General features: G+C 34.9%; 1 protein-coding gene across 4 annotated transcripts in view; it reads right to left on the bottom strand.

Moving 5' to 3' along the window:
* Nucleotides 1-18,267, bottom strand: part of LOC149905637 (uncharacterized) — a 349,280-nt gene that overhangs the window by 227,688 nt on the left and 103,325 nt on the right. For all 4 annotated transcript variants that reach the window (XM_090105232.1, XM_090105230.1, XM_090105233.1 and 1 more), the window contains exon 2: nucleotides 1,986-2,406. In XM_090105232.1, coding sequence (XP_089961358.1) covers nucleotides 1,986-2,406 — 421 coding nt within the window. The remainder of the gene's footprint in view (nucleotides 1-1,985; nucleotides 2,407-18,267) is intronic.

Genomic DNA, 18,267 nt, shown 5'->3' with positions numbered 1-18,267 from the left:
TCTATTATATTTCCAGGAACACAGGCAGGACTAATCTATACTAATATTATAAAGCTGAAGTGTTTGTTCGTTTGAACGCGCTAATCTCGGTAACTACCGGTCCGATTTAAAAAAAAAATTCGGTGTTAGATAGCTCATTTATCGAGGAAGGTATATATCATCACGGTACGACCAACAGGAGTGGAGCCACGGGGGTGAATCCGCGCGGAGAAGCTAGTGCTAATATAATAATGCAACTCTATGTAGGTAGAGTCGAAGACTATTTTAATATACTATGTTGGATCGATAATAATTAATTTGAAGATGACCTTCATTCACCATGATTACCCAACGGTTTGCTTTTGATATCACTCCCACGAACATAACTCAACTGGTTAAAATAATGAGTTTGGACATCACTAACAATCTTGTTCTCCTTGCTTTGGCTACTACAGCATCAATCCTACTACAATATTATTCTTAAATGGGTTTTTTATGTTTGTTTGTTACTTCTACACGCAAAAACTGCTGAACCGATTTTGATGAAATTTGGTAGATATATATTTGGTATATAGAGATAGCTTAAGCTTTCTGGGATAAGCTTAAGGTAAGTTTATCCCAGTAATCCCACGAGAACAGGAATTAAGAATTTTTCCTTGACTACGTTGGCGATAACACGGTCGGATAGCTAGTTGTCTACATTTTAATCATTTAGCAATTTATTTAAGACATAATCAATCATAAGCTCGTATCGTATCCCGTACGTATTTTTCGCATAAGTCAAGAACAGCTCAACGGATTTTATTTACTTTTATTTTGTTGGATATGCCAAATAACAGTTCAAAATTTAACTAACTTCTATTGAACTTGGTAGCTAATAGCATGTAGGTACCTACCTATATATAGATATTGCCATAGCTACCTATACTGTTTTATCCAGAGCACGACTTCCTATTAAATCCAGACACGATTATCCGTATAGAAATCGGTTAGTTCTGATTTACTTTTACGGGCACAATTAATTCCTATGCTCTCTGGTTTGCGTTGAGTCGAAGCCCGGTATTTTGCGCGGTAATCTGCAGTTATGCATAATTTGAGGTTAGAATCACGGAGTAGGTAGGTATCTATTATGTAGGATGTATATGTATATGAATTTATGTTTTGTTCAATGCAATTAAATTCATAAATTTTAACTTTAAATTGTTTTATCGAAAAGTGTAGAAAAAATGACAAATAAAAAGTTTAGTGACGAATAAAAAGCAGGACATAAATTATGTTTTTATCAATTATATTCAAAATAAAAACTATCGTTTTTTGAAACGTAATTTTGTGTAAGTGAAAATATCATGAAATAAACTTATTTCCGTCTAAAGACATTACAGCGGCATTTATTTATTTGAACAAAGATCTTCATAAAATATGTTCATTGTTCAATGTTCATGTTGAAGGCATTATTTAATTTCTGCTATCCAATTTGGATCGGATTACGTACAAATCCTCACACAGCATAAAACGTCTATCAATAAATAAATCCCTAAATACCTTGAAGACAATCTAATAAAGTTATCCCATGGAAAAGCTTTCAAAAACAATTTAGAAGCGACTAAAAGCGTATTAGATCAAGAAGGGACCCTTTGTTTCTGCAATTGAGGGATTACCTGTAAGAAATGTAACGTTATATTTACTAAGAAAATAATGAAGGCATACGTAGCTAAAAATCATAATATTGTAACTAATCGTTATTTTAAGCGAAGAAATAATAAACAAAATAATATGGTACCTACTTTGCAAGTCTAGCTCACACTACACTACGTAGGTAGATTATTTAGCATAAGTATGTCAATTTAAGATAATATGAAAACCTGTACAAAATAATATTTACTTAACATAAAACAACTATGCTGCTGATAAGATGATACATCATAGGTACATCATCATTATTATTAATTTCTCGGGCATTCTGAAAGATAATGTTAATAAGTATTATTTAGAACAGCGCCATCTACCTTATCACCGTCGAACTTTTCCGGCTCATCGCTCCCTGCCCTTATGTCACGTTTGTCACGAGATCCGCGGCGTGTCGCTAGCGGCGTCTGTGGCGGCGACGCTAGCGCCATACTGTTCCTAGCACTGACAGGTGGAGATTTTATGAACTCAATCTTCCCACCTTCGATACAAATGTTCGGCGTCAAGGGATACATGGGCGACATAGCGACGTTCGTATTCGCTAAATGGTTATACATCTGATTGTCTTCTAAGGGCAGGGAGTTTGGTTTGTTCTTTCTGCGGTACGTGGAGTCGTATGCGAGCAATTGCGTTTTCTGCTCTGGGTGCACTTGACGCACCTTCCCGGGGGGTCTATCGGGAGGTTCCGGAGACACATTGTCATCTGGCTCCGGACTCTCACTTCTTTCATTGTTCGATGATCTGAAACAATAAAAAAACATTCTGTAAGAAAAAAATCCAAAACATTAATTATTATTATTATATGAGCCGTAACTATTGGAGTATAACTTCAAGAGTTTACGCTAGATGGCGCTTTTCTAAAGATTCTTCGGAAATATTTCAATTTATCCATAAAACATATTAAAACGCAAAAAAATTGCAAATTGTTTATTAGTTGCAATAATATTGGGTGCTACCACGATATTAAACATTAAAAAAATTAACATTTTCCATAAGTAATGTTCTAAATTAAGCATCAACTCTGAATCGCGCAAGCGATATTTTTTCAGTCACTACATATATATGCGCTCGACAATGTAGTACAATTGGAAGTGTATTCTTTAGTGTGATGCCACTACTGTCCATAGATCGCTAGCTTTAGTTAGTAGGTCTGCAGAACGTGACGTCACGCGGTCGTTGTCAGGCTACGCTTCTTGTAACGTGCGCTGCAGACGATCGCCCACCGCGGCTGCGACGGCCCAGCGGCGCACATTCCTTGGGGCGGCCTCTCTAAACCTCGCGGTTTTAGTTAACTCGTTAGCTTAGCTCCGGTTAAATCTTGAACACTTCCATATAATGGCGGCGAGATTACACTCTCGATTGCCTGTTTTTTGGACGTTTTGATTTTAACTTGATTGAAAAATTACAGATACTCTATAGTGTTTCATTGCAATCATTACTTTTTATGAATTTATGTTCCATAATATAGTGTAATAATAATACAAGTGCCTAAAAATATAATTTTCGTATTTAATAATATTAATATTATTACCTAGTAAAGCTCTACATTGCTTTTTTGTGAGATTCATAGTACATATAATAATCAAGTATTTTTTTCAGAGATTACAAATAAATATAACATAGAGCAATAATTTTGACCTTTTGTTCCCTTGGTTCATTTTTAGGTTCCACTAGTCTCCACTTCTTAAAAAAAAATTCTCTTGATATTTACCTCTTCCTAGTTCCTACTACATAACTATTACCACATATTCTTTTACAGTTTACATGTTTAAGTTTTAATAATTATTATATTACAGTAACTACCTAACTCTACCTAACTATAAACTTGTTTAAATTTTGCGCCCTAAAAATGTATTTTCACAACGTAGTAACCACAGTAGTAACTAATAGCTAAGTAGGTAACCTATTTTTCTTTCACTTTAATTAAGGTTATCTTATTTGATTTCTCACGCGGCATCTAATTTTAGCTATTTATATAGAGCTTCTTCAGCTCCCATCATCTTTTATCTAATCCATCAGAACTGTCAGAAACAACGTTGCTATCAGCCAAACGTGTTGGTAGATAAAATTTAGGAATAGGTTCAAAGGCCTATTAACTTTACACTAACAAAATAGAAAATAATCCTAAGCTGGCAATAGGAATGACGTTGCTTCTATAATATTAGATCTTATTAGACTATGTAACTAACTACAGTATTACTAAAAGTGGAAAAGTTAATTAAAGTATGAGAGAATGGTCAGCCTGTATGTAATTCAATAATTATGACGCTCTATTTTCTATTAGATACTTTTATCACAGTATTACAAGGAAATAATATTGTAATACTTTGCTTTTATTATACAATAATGAAATAATATCCTGCATCTGTAAGTAATAAAAATAATTGTCAAATTTTAACCTGCACCAAATAATTATGCTTTTGCTTAGCCGTAATTGCTTATTCGTTGTGGCTATAAGCATCTACCTACTTCATATATTATGTAGATATGGATAAATGAATTTTCTCGTCTGTGGTCCAATAATATGACAAATTGTGTAGTTCCCTTGAGACAAATACAAGTATCAAGGCTTCATGAATAGTGGCAACCTTAGGGGGAGACAAATCGGCCTTGGGTCATAGTTTTGCTACACCCTTGGGAGACTCTACTTTCTGTATCTTCAGTTAAATAGGTTTGTACTTCTAACTTGTTTTCTATTAACGTTAGATAATATCTAACCTCTGTTGAAATCAAGAAGGAAAGGATAGCCCATTCTATAATAAAAGCACGTTATGAAACGGGGAGTGACCGCCTAATTAACCTGCTTCATAAATAACCATCATAATATACCAGTTAATACCGGAGCATCCAACTATTTACCCTCCGCTTAAAATATCCCTTTGATATTCGATTATCCACTCGGTTGGATACATGACAGCAACCCTGAACTTTAAAATGTATGCACGACCTTTCAGCCAATGAAAGACGATCCCCAGCACCGATAAATTCGAGCTTGGCCTTTTTAAAGATGTATTGAATCATCTACTTAATGCTACACATTATAAATTGCTTTACTTTTGCCTTTTTGTAATCATACATCGGTATATTGCATCCTGATAACACCATGATTAACGCCCTCACGGGACAGAATAAATTATTATTAAGGAAAATAAGTACTTACAGCAAAAAGAGATCAAACGGATCGTCTACAATAAATACATAAGTATTCGTTAAATGACAGAGAATATAGGTCGTAGAAGTTACTAGATGAGAGAATTATTACACGCTTACGAAAACACTAGACACTATGGAGTTTTAACTGATGTTTCAAACTCTATGGGTAGCGTTGTCGCAAGCAAATCAAACATGACAAAAAAGTTACCGACGAATTTTTGCTTTGACTTGATTTTGCTCCATTTGGTTTGATGTCGGCATAAACGCGAAGTCTCTAAAATCGTATAAAAAGTAAAAAACTAAATTGTTCTACATTTAGTCCGTCTCTAAATGCGTCTGGGAAGAGGAAGGAAGTGTCGTTCGCACTCAGATACAAAAATCGCTTCCTATACTATTTAATGTCAACCTTATCTGTAGTAGATAAGATTGGTTTTTGATAAACGATTTGTAGAGTTAATATGGCCGGTTTTTCGTCAACATAGGACAGCTTTTGATGGCACAATTTGATACACATGTTGCGTAAAGAAGCTCAATCAAATTAGGCATCTTTGTGCTTCGTAGGTGGCGATTGACTAATAAAGTTAACCTTATTATTGTAATTTGTAACTACTTGTCGAGTACTTGATACGTATATAATTAGTTTAGTAAATCTTAATATTATTTTGGTGAAAAGTCAAAGTATGAATGTGAGAGATGGCAGATGTTTTACATAGTTCCAGGTCGCCATCAAAAAATATAAATCTTTATTATAATAATAATATGTTACTTTTACTTATGAAATAATGCAGTTTCGAGCGTCCTACGGCTTCTACATTTATGATATCACAATATTACAATATTATTTGATATCGTCTATAATTTTAAGAAAAAAAGCTCTCAAATTTTCTAAGTTATATTTCACCCACGTTCACAGTTTTCGTGCGACAGGTGACACGAATGACATATAAAGCAATCAGCGGTGACATCAAAGAGCCGAAATGGTAGCGTGGATTTGTAGCAATCATGTATTATCGGGTTATTTGTGACAGTATAGTTGGGTGGCGTTGACAGTGTAGTTAGAACATTTATAGTACCTACCTGCTACCAAATATAGATACCACATAGGTTTCCAATAATTTTATCTATACTAACATTATAAAGCTGAAGAGTTTGTTTGTTTGAACGAGCTAATAATCTCAGGAACTACTGGCCTGATTTGAAAAATTATTTCAGCGTTAATTAGCCCATTTATCGAGAAGACTATATGCTATATATCATCATGCCAATACCAACTGGAGTGGAGCACTGCGGGCAAAACTGCAGGGCACTGCTAGTTAAGTAATTGTATATAATTTTTTCTCTTTGATTGAATTCTGATAAGGAAGGAGAAAGTCACCAAACAAATTATGAATTCTAAAGGAATCATAGCCTAAATTAGTATCTTAACTTTTAGTTTGAATTTCTCAGTAATTAGGTTGTATTGTCTCTTGATCGCCACGAGATAATTAAAATGAATACACGTATCCCTGAAAACTAATTTCCCAAATTTTCTTTCCCTTCCCCACCAATCACCATTTTTATTTATTAATCTATAATATTATTTATTGAACTGTCCCACTAAACGATGCTCTCTACCCCATTATCTATATACATATTATGTACAACTTAAATGATAGAGCTTACCACAAAAATCCCTTGCTTTGTAAATTACAATACGTACCTATCGTAATTTTTAAATATACGAATCCTTAAACTATGTCCCCTCTTATCTATCCTAGAAGCTTCCATTCACAAACCCGCATAGAACCACATATATATAAAACTTAAGACCCTCAGATCGTAGCTATCTTTAAGACAATAAGATTCCTATTTACCATGATAGCGGTATACACTGCAAGTGTGAGTGAAGTGCTTTCGTCAGGACAAGTACGTGTGACGTCACATTCTTTTGTGTAAGTACTGGGATGAGCTTTACCTACCTGTATTTGTTTCGTGATTTAAGAGGAAGGTGTACATAGTGTGGCTGGCTAGTTCAAATTTGTTCAGCGATTCGCGTGTGTTTGACAAACATTACAAAAATACTGGATAAATTTAAATATTTGATCTACGAACGTAGTAGAGTTGTTTGTATGGCTTATATGATACCGACTATACCATGGTTCGTACGTTACGCTAGTATTCATTCCCTATCATGAGTTTGATACACATGATTGGGAATGAATACTATATAGCGTTATATTAGAAGAAGGATATTCCAAGCTATAGTTTTATTTCAACTGCATCCGATCTGACATCTAAGGAGGTAATTTAAAGAAGTAGGTACCTACTAGTTTCTAGTTTCTCCTGCCATTTTCACATAACCTCAATGCATATCCCAAGATTATCCCCGTGACGATTTCTTTCGTCTCACATACGCAATGACGCATATATAAAGGTTCCACTCTATTTCATGTTTAGATCATTTGACAGATCCGTTTACTAAGCCTATGCATTCATGTCAATCAGTACATTGGTTTTTGTAATGCAGAATGATAAACTATCTTGATACATGCGCAATGCGCATGCACTTGCGAGACAGCATTGATACTAAAACTCGTAATATGGGTCCTAAGAGGTTATATTAGGTTGTATACCTATGCATTCTGTTATTTTGTACGCTCTTGTTTTAGGCCCTTATTTTTTTATATTATAAGTAATCTCTATTAGAAAAAAAAAACTTAATTGCAATAATTTTGACAATAGTAAGCATTTAAACTCAAACTCAAACTCAAACATTTATTTATTCAATTAGACTTCTTCCAGAAGCACTTTTGAATCGTCATTACATTCTTTAAATTTACCTTTTAAAGAAGTATATGCTCTACTATTTAGAAATTGCTTACCGAACCATTGGTAAATATGGTAAAACCAAGTTATGACGATTCAAGAGTGCTTCTAGATTAATTTAAGTCTTGTTAAACAAATAAATTATAATTTTGAATAATATATTGAATAAGAATAATAATTGCAAATTGAACAGGTGAAAACTTCCATAGAAGACTCCAGGTGATCGCTAAAACAAAATTATCACCGTTATACTATTCTAGTAAGACCAGTCCAGTACTAATTAATTCAAATTCAAACACATGTCGCCCGGTTTATTTACATTAACAAGTGTTATTATGCTAATTATTTGTAGGGCACGGCTATATATGTAAAGATAACAAAAAAACTTTAAAGTGACTATAACTTTTTATGTTGAATTAATTTTCATTTATTACACGAAAGGAATAGATACATAGATAATAAATAAACATAGCAGTGACTATAATATTATGCCTTGCTGTAGTATTGCTGCAATAAATCTTCTTACATCAGCAGTTATTATTATCTCTACGTAAATGAATATAAATGGTAAAGGACATTATACAGTTAGTTTCAAATTATGATAATGCTCTCTATCATTGTCTTCAATCTTGATGTCATCAGATCACCATTCGATGTTGTTCTGACCTCTAGTGTTTAGAGATGGACTAAAAATGACGTTTTTAGTTATGATGTAGAGTAAGCAGTAGAAAAGGCAGTTCAAACAAATATTTATATTGCACTTTACTTTTTTCTTTTTACCTAAAATAATGAACCTAAGGTATCATTATTGAAAATTACGATCTAGCCCTTTACTATAGGCTAATGAGTAATATAAATCTAACTTAATTTGCTAGGTATAGTATGTCTAAGAATGTGTCCATTAACACTTTTCTTAATGTGTTCTTTATGAATAGCACTCACTATATTACACTGACACTTCACTAAACTAACTCAAAAGGTTTTGTCCTTTTTAGTCTTCTCACTATGTCCGTGTTGTCAAGGAGCTGGATAGCCTCGACGTTCACATGATGGTGAAGTCTGCGTTCGTGAGCTTCGGCGTTTTTTTTAATTATGTCCGTGACGAGATCTACTTTAAGGTCCCGATGTAGGTCGTCATTTCTAATGTACCAGGGAGCATTCACGATCTCTCTCAGCACTTTATTTTGGAATCGTTGTATGATAGTGATATTACTTTGTTTGGTACAGCCTCAAAGCTGACTACCATAAGTCCACAAAGGCATAAGGACTTGTTTATACAAGAGTAATTTGTTTTGCTTTGAAAGTGTAGAATGCTTGCCAATTAGCCAGTACATAGCCTTATAGCGAAGCTCTAGCTCCTCGCGTTTCTTTTTGACATGAGCCTTCCAGCGAAGCTTTGCGTCTAGAGTCATACCCAGGTATTTCGCTGTATTTTGATAAGGTATTACATGATTATTTATGTATACCGGATGATAATTTGGCTTTTTGTTTGTGAAGTCTATGTGAATAGATTTAGACTCATTGAGTTTTACTCTCCATTTTTTCGTCCAGTCAAAGATCGTATTAACAGCTGTCTGAACTTTTTCTACTGCTTCTTCATGAGTGTCACCTGTAGCCATTATAGCTGTGTCATCCGCAAATGTTGCAATGGTGTTGTTCTCTAACTCAGGAATATCGCAAGTGTACAACAAGTACAGAATAGGACCCAGGACACTTCCTTGCGGTACTCCAGCTTTTATAGGCTTAAGCTCTGAATATGCATCATCTTGTCTTACTATAAACATACGTTGTGATAAGTAAGACTCTAAGATGTCAGCAAACTGTTTTGGGAGCATATTTCTTAGTTTGTATATAAGCCCTTCGTGCCATACTTTATCAAATGCTTGCGCCACATCCAAAAATACCGTGGAGCAAACTTTTCTTTCTTCTAGAGCCTTTTCAATTATATTGGTTATCCTATGTACTTGATCTATTGTAGAATGGCGTTCTCTGAATCCAAATTGGTACTCAGGAATTAAGTTTCTTTCCTCGATTATGGGTTTTAACCGTTTCAAGAAAAGTTTTTCAAATAATTTTGACATGATCGGCAGCAGAGAGATCGGCCGGTATGAAGTAGTCTCATGTGGCGGTTTACCAGGTTTTGGTATCATTATAACTTCGGCTATTTTCCACACATCAGGCACACACTTAAGCCTAAAGGTAGCATTAATGATTGTAGTTAGTTTGACAATAGCCTTCCGCGGAAGGTTTCTAAGGATTTCTCCAGTAATGAGATCATAGCCAGGTGTTTTCTTTCGGCTAAGTCGTTTAATTTCACTGGATACTTCTCTTGGAGTGACTAGTCTTATTTCTAGCTCATCATTTGCTGTTTCTTCTACTAAAGTGAAGTGTTCATTCTCTTCATTGGGTTTGAAAATTTGCTCCAGATGCTGTGCAAATCTTGCTGCTTTTTGCTCGTTGCTGATTGCCCACCTCCCATTCACATCTTTGATTGGTGGGATATGCGTCATTGGTTTTTTTGAACTTTTTGTGGTTTTCCAAAGGGAGTAATCTGTTGTACGATCACTAGTTAGATGACTAAGGAAGATATCCATTGATTCATCTTGAAACTTTTGAATTGTTCTTTTCAGTCTTTTAGTAAGATTATTAAGTACTGTTTTATCATGTGGAAATCTCGTATGATGCCATATCTGTCTTTGTTGTCTTTTTTTGGCTATTAGATTTATTATTTCTGGCGGATAATTATTGGATCTTTTGCTTTTTCTAACAGTAGGTGTATTATTCCAAGGCTAAATTAGCCTCGAAAAAGCTTGGTGTGCTCAGTAGATCGAGACAGTACTTCAAGCCGGCCCACCGACTTCAGCTGTACAAGGCTCAGGTGCGACCGCATATGGAGTACTGTTCTCATCTCTGGGCCGGAGCTCCACAGTACCAACTCCTTCCTCTTGACCGCATCCAACGTCGAGCAGCTCGAATTGTCGATGACCGTAGGCTTTCCGATAGGCTCGATCCTCTGTCAGTGCGAAGAGACGTTGCGTCTCTCTGTATACTGTACAGAATCTACTATGGGGAGTGCTCTGAGGAATTGTTCCATCTACTACCAGCCGCACAGTTCCACCACCGGACCACACGCCGTAAAAATCTGTTCCATCCGCACCATCTGGATGGTTGGCGCTCCACCACTGTCCGCTTCACCCGCAACTTCCTTCCGCGTACGGTGAAACTGTGGAACAATTTGCCACCTGCGGTGTTTCCGAACAACTACGACATTGGGGCCTTCAAGAAAAGAGCTTATTTGTCCATAAAAGGCCGGCAAAGCACCTGCAACACTTCTAGTGTTGCAAGTGTTTATGGGCGGTGGTGACCACTTACCATCAGGTGGCCCACCTGCCCCTTTGCTTGCTCTGACATAAAAAAAAAAAAAAAAAAAAAAAATTATTCCAAGCGCTTTTCTGTATATCAACAATAAATTTTCTGATTTCATGCTCCAGATCTTCCTCGCATTTTAGAGGAATTTTTAATTCTATCACAGATTCCAAGTCCTTTTTGAAGCTTTCCCAATTAGTATATTTATTTACTAAAGTAGGATGACTTTCCCTCATTATTATGCTCTCACTTATAGTTAGTATGATAGGCGAGTGGTCTGAGCTCATGTCATAACCTTCCTCAATGTGGAGAAAATTTTGTGATATATTTTTATAAATAAAAAAGTCAATTAAGTCTGGTTTTTTCTGTCGGTCGGTTGGCCAATAGGTTGGTTTACCCGTTGATAAAGTTTTACATTGCGTGTCTCTAATAGCACATAGTAACTCTCTTCCTTTGGTTGTGGTCAGTCTTGAACCCCAGTATACGTTTTTAGCATTAAAATCACCTCCTAATATAAATCTGTTTCCAAGATCGTGTAGAAGGCTTTTGTAATGATCTGCTTTCAAGGAATACCTTGGTGGACAGTATATGGATGAAATGGTTATAGGACAATGCTTAGTTTTTACACTGACCGCCACTGCTTGTATTTCTTCTTTTTCGTATTTATTTACTTCATAATGGTAGATGTTCTCCTTTATAATGACAGCACTTCCTCCTCTTGATGTATTATGGGGATGTAGCGCGTGATAAACTTTGTAGCCTTTGATTTCTACGTGGGATTCTTTGTTGAAGTGTGTCTCTGAGATGAGGCATACATCAATGTTTTCTATGTCTAGGACTGCTGTTAGTTCATTCTGATGTTTTAGCAGTCCATTTGCATTCCATGCCATAATTTTTAATGTATTCGACATTTTTATTGTTTATGATTGGAAGCTCTTTTATTGCTTTCCTCAAGTTTTTTAAGCCTCTCATCAAACGAGGTTAAAAGCTTTAAGATGGTATTCATTTTTTCATCCATGAGTTGGTTTAGTGGCTTATTTTGTGACTGTGAGGATGTTTGTGGCTGCGCTCCTCGTGTCACTGATGCATACGAAAGTTCTTTTGTTGTTGTAAGTTTACTGAGTTTGGTCACTTTTTCTTTGTTTAGAATTTGAAGATTTGGCTGCACATTCCTTTTTATGCTTTTGTTTTTAATAATTTGAAGTTCTTTAGCCACTGTGCATCCCCTATAGTTAGCCGGATGAGGCTCTCCACAATGAACACATTTTGGTTTCATTGTAGTTGGTTTATTGCAATCCTTTGTTAAATGCTTGCCTGTACACTTAACACATCTGGGTTCTTTTGAACAGTATTTTTGTGTGTGGCCGTATGCTTGACACCTTTTGCATTGTGGTATCAGCTTAGATGTTTTCAGGGGCTGTATGTCCACCTTACAGCCTAATATGGATTTAATTCCATATATTTTTTTTATGTCCTCATCCTTATCGAAAGAGAGCATAAACATGTTTAAGGGTTCCTTGTTCTTCCAGCTCAATTTGTTGACCGCGTCCTGGATTTTGTATCCCTTAGATGTCAGGTCTTCAAGTATTCTAGCTGGCACGTATGAGGAGTGCAGGTTTTTTGCCATTACCCTAATCGGCCTTTCTTGTTTATTTTCATAAGAATACCAAAGGCAGTTGTTCTGTAACAAATGCTTGGTAATAGCGCGATACGAGTCACCGTCGTTAGAATTTATTTTAACTTTTTCTCCATTCATCATTTTCATGATGAACGAGTCTTTCATTAGATTTTCCGAAAGAAGATCGTAAAACTGTTGATAGTTTTTTACGTTTTCGACAATTATGGGTGGTGGTGAAGGTTGTTTCTTAGGTTTCACATTTTCTTTGTTTGCAGTAGTTTCATCTGCTTGATGAGATGGTGGGGACAGTGATGTGTTCAATTTCCTTTTTTTTCTACTTTTCTGTCGTACCCATTCTGTTTCCTTTGCAAGCTCTTCTTCATCCGTCTCGTACTGGACCTGCATCGGCTTCCCATTATTATCTTTTTTGTCGGGGTCTGTACTTTTTTGCCCCTGGATATAACTCAACTCTTGCTGAAGTTTTTCTATTTGACCTTTGAGGTCATGCACTAAATTCTGGAGATGTTCTCGTTTTATTTTTTCTTCACTGTAGTGTTTATATAACAAGTGTTCTGTTTCAGTTATTAGTTTGATTGGAGATGTCGAAGCCATAATTAATTAAACGTTATAGCTTCGCCTTAACACTTTGTTTACACAAATATGTGAGTTACTTTCGGTAACTGGGTCATCGCGGCGACCGCACGCGGCCAGACGTGACGATTTGTAGGTTGCTGCGTCAGCGCAATACCCGAGCACTAACTAGCGCCCAAACGTGAGCGACGCGACGCGACCTTTCTTAGCGGAAGTCGAAAGATCACTCGAGATGGACTAAAAATGACGTTTTTAGTTATGATGTAGAGTAAGCAGTAGAAAAGGCAGTTCAAACAAATATTTATATTGCACTTTACTAAAACACAATAGGAATACAAAGAGCCCACGATATAATAATTAATATTACCACAATACATACATGTAAGTAATAATATTTCATGGTAGAAATAATATATTCAATCGAACCGCACTATGCACTACGAGTCATTGTTTGTAGTTAGAAATATTTGGACGATATAAACTATGTTTATTAAGATACTAACTGAAGATTACCTTCTATAACTAACAGTTACGTAAACCAGTAGCCATTGTAAGATGTGACATTCAACGAAAGACGATTCCAGTTTTTGAATTATTTAAATGAGTTAATTAAACAGAACTCCGTTATAATCCGAGAACTTGGCGATAAAAATATTTTGTGAATTGCACACGCCTTTGAGAACAGTTATTTAGTTGTAACATCGACCCCTTTGGTATAATTAATCAGGTTTATCGTTGGTTAAATGGATATTACAATAATATATACAGATGAAAACTAATATTATTAAAATCACATTTAGACGATAAAACTATGCAGAACCGAGTCCGGTTCCAAGTTTCTGAAACCCGGTTCCAAATCGAGCTCAGAACCGGGTAGAACCGGGTTACCCGGTTCTTTTATAATACTTCGGAAAAAAATACGAAATTAAACAAAAGTAACTGTAAAAGTACCTGATAGGCCTTTTATTTTACGCGGCTTGTGTCTTATTTTATTAAATTAATAAAGAAACAAAATTTCAATACTTCTCTTTATTTATCAGTCTTATAAAAGTACCTTGTTATCATAATAGCACATATAAACTTAAACCTTATTCATTAACTGCAAACTGTAAAGCAAAAAACCGGCCAATTGCGAGTCGGACTCGCGCTCCGAGGGCTCCGAACAAACCTATTTTTATAATGTTGTAACTTTAATTTATGTTTCTAGCAATTTTTCCTTTATCTGTGTTATAAGACTCAAATTTAAAGGCTCTGTGTTCATGAAAAGTACCCAGTTGTAGGTTTTGAGTCCCATGCGAATGTCGAAATTTGCGAAAATTTTCAGCATTTACGGCTGTATACGGCTTTTGATGCGTTGGCTTGTGAAGTTGTGAGTTTGACTTTTTCACATAAAAGGGACCGAAGACTTGAGTATTCGATATAAATTTCAGCTTGATACCAAAAATAAAAACATGACTGGATCATTATATGAAACAGTAAAATCAACAGCTTTTTAAATTCACGACAAATCGAATAAAAATATTTCTGTAGCCTAATTTTTGTTATTTTCGAAGCCTAATTTTTTTTTTTGGTAATACAACCGTAGGAAACTTATAGCATCTAAGGTTAGACAACCAATCAGAGCCACGCTTGAGGCACGCTTGAGGCGTGGCACGAAAATTCGCGATGCACGTGAGTCTGACGTTGCCAGATACAATCAATTTGTTAAAATAATGCAGCAAAATATAAATAATACTTTATATTTTATTATTTTGGTCGGAACCGGGAGAACCGGGTTTCATACTATTCAGACCCGGTTCTCAAGATCATCAAAAAACCCGGGTTTACCCGGGTTTTTCGGAACCGGGTAAACCCGGGTGCATGCCCTAGATAAAACCTACTATTATCAGACTAAAATTTAAGAGATTATAAGGGCCGATTTTTCAATGCTTGGATAAAACTTATCCGTCCAATAAAGTATTAGGTACACGATAATATTAAAATGTCACGTAAACTGTCAAATACGGGCAATTAGAATACGTTTTTAAAAATGTAGTTTTATACATTATTCGACGTACCTATAAGTTTTATCCAAGCATTGAAAAATCGGCCCTTAGAAATCAGAATAAAAGAAGAAAGCTACCTGAAAGATAGGTGTAACAAATAAAAGAGTAGGTAACTAAGCGGATTTCACTATCATTTCAAATACTTTCTAAGTGCCAACTTATTGTCAGGTTTTTTGCAAGATTTGTGTGGAATCACTTTCCGATTTCGATCCAAAGAAAACTTTAAACATTGATCTAATTGTAAATGTTTAAACAATTTCACTTATCCATTACTGTAAATTACAGTCGCTCTTGTTTTATTTTTAAATAAATTATTAAAACAATACATAAAATAATTCAATATAATATGATACAACCATGATTTCTACACAATTAAACCCATCACAATTTATCACAAGCACTTGGCCGCTTTTTGTTCATCTAAATCCTAACAAGATATTTAGAGCCGCAAAACTAGTCATTAGGAATAACATTCAAGACCTGAATCACTTGCCCAATGCTCGGCGTTCTGTTTATATGTTCGGCGAACACGTTAGTCAGAAGATCAAAATAACGCACTTGCATAACTAACTGAAGCAAGCGTATTAAAAACATAATATTAAGTATTTAAATATGATATACCTACTTGATAAAAAGCAAGAATTATGCAGGTAACTTGAAACACAAAATTATGTCATTGAAACGTTGATTAGTCTATAATAAAATAATAAAAGCTAATACATAATGTTCTGCTGACCAAATTTTATACATGGTGACAAATCATGATAGAGACTAAATTACTTTGGAGAGAGTGTGCCAATTCACAAATCAATATTATGGTTTACAAACTGTAGGTATATCCGCAAACATATTACATATAATCTTTTCCATTATTTCCATAGAGAGAAGAAGACCTGCATGTCCGGATCATCCATATAATTTTTATACATATTTTAAAAGGCATAATTTCGTATCATAAATGGGTTCTAGCAGTGATATTCTCTATTCTGTCCCCTTTTGGTTTAAATACTAAATACATTAAATAGCTATTTGTATCAAGTCTACAAATATAACATGCGTATAATTTTATTTACCGCATAACATAAATAATACATAGTTTATTTAAAGGCAAAGCTCTAAAAGGAACCGACCTTATTGGCTTTGAAGGCAAGTGTTTTAGCGTCAAACGAAATCCTAGGTTTTATGAATCTAGGCAATTCTTTGTGTCACAAAGACCACTGACCAATCGACTTGCTCATAAAATAAAACTTGCTCATAAAGAATTGCCTTTTTCCACGAGGGTGGTCTTCTTCGTCAGCATACTCTTTGTAGGATCATAATGTGTATAGCGCGCTGTTCACAATATTTGTTTTGAGGCAGTTACGCCGCTCTAACCTTAGAAATAAAAGAAGTGTTTAAAGATAGTATCAAGATATATTTACTAATTATGTCTTTATCCCTCATACATTCATTCCAAGGTGAGTTTTTTAAGGCATCCCCAATACTCTATATAAAAGTTTAACTAACACATAATAAATCAATTTACATTCAATTACACGGTGCACTTCAAACAAAACGTGAGCAAATCCAAACATTATCTGTATACACTTGTATCGGGAACGAATAACACTTTCCAATCAACGAGCAAACACGAAATGTTACATTTGTAGCGAGTCAGACTGCGTGACTGTTAGTTTTGGCATAGATTAGGCATGTTGCCAAATGTGGCTAAATACAGGATATTAGTTAATGCCTCTGAGGATAATACTCTGCGAGGAAAAATCAATTAGGTACTAACACGCTTTTGATCTTCATTTCAAACCCAAACTTGTATGAAACTAGTTAATTTCATAGAATAAAAAGTACCTATTAATCAAACGGCACAACAAGGGCTACAAAAAATAATACTCAACTATCTCTATAACCTATTCCTCATCAGATTTAAAGTGCGATACATAATTGAACCTTGTAACTATTTATTATCTACTTTCCATCTCTCTCATATGACATTTCCTCTAAAAAATGTTGTTTATAATAGCGATTATTCTACACGACAAAAATCACACCGGCTGCATAATCTATGTTCCAACAGGACCGCATGGCCGGACCATTTACGGCGCGCCGTAGGTCATGGGCCGGAGTTGTCTTAATCGATTTTATTGTGCGGCAGCTTTGTTCCGCCTTTTTTGCCGCCCGTGGGAACTTATCTCAAATGATGTTCGATATTCGATTTTTAAATTTCACGCAATTGCTACTATTCACGTCTGTTTTTATGACATAATCTATGATGTTTTTTGTTGAGGTTTTTGCAAGTTGAAGTCCAAATATTGTGAGATATTGTTCGTCACTTCTTAACATAGAAACAGATTTGTATCGAATACAAAGGAAGTTAAAGTTATAATAGATCTATTGGAACAAAAATAAACAATAGTTCACACAAAATCTTTGCTATTTTAATGCGATTACTTTTGTTTGACCTTTTGCTTTGGTTATATTCACTTTCAAGGAAATAGCATATTCTATCTACTGTCATGCATGCCCCAACTCTACATTTGATTATCTTTACATATTTACCTCAGATATTTACATACATAATATTATCATTACCAATCCACTCTAGACCAATATTCTTTCTAATTAATTGTACAATCGTAGCTAATTGCTTATCTGCATTCAATAAAGTATATTATCTAATATAGATATATAGACACGCAGGTCGTTGCTCCATCTGCACTGTGGGTTATTTTTATTGAAAGATGCAAGTATGAAGTAGCCGCGCTTATCTTAGTTCCTTGATAAGTTATTGCATTGAATATCTTAGCAATGTTTAATATATTTTAATGTAATCGAAAGTATTTAAGATATGAGGATAGTGATTAAGAAGAAATTTATAAGAAGATTATTATAAATGCGATAGTGATGGATGAATGGACGTTCTTTTAATATCACATACAAATAAGTAATGAAATGTACATATAGACATAAGCTTTAATAGATTCAGCGATGTTGGACAATGATCAAGTTTTTCACCTGCTTAAAATACAG

The sequence above is a fragment of the Colias eurytheme genome, chromosome 9 (assembly GCF_061535395.1).
Source record: "Colias eurytheme isolate Ceu_HAF_F1 chromosome 9, ilColEury1 Martin Lab GWU primary, whole genome shotgun sequence".
In the NCBI taxonomy this organism is placed as follows: Eukaryota; Metazoa; Arthropoda; class Insecta; order Lepidoptera; family Pieridae; genus Colias; species Colias eurytheme.
This window is presented reverse-complemented; position numbering and strand designations above follow the sequence as displayed.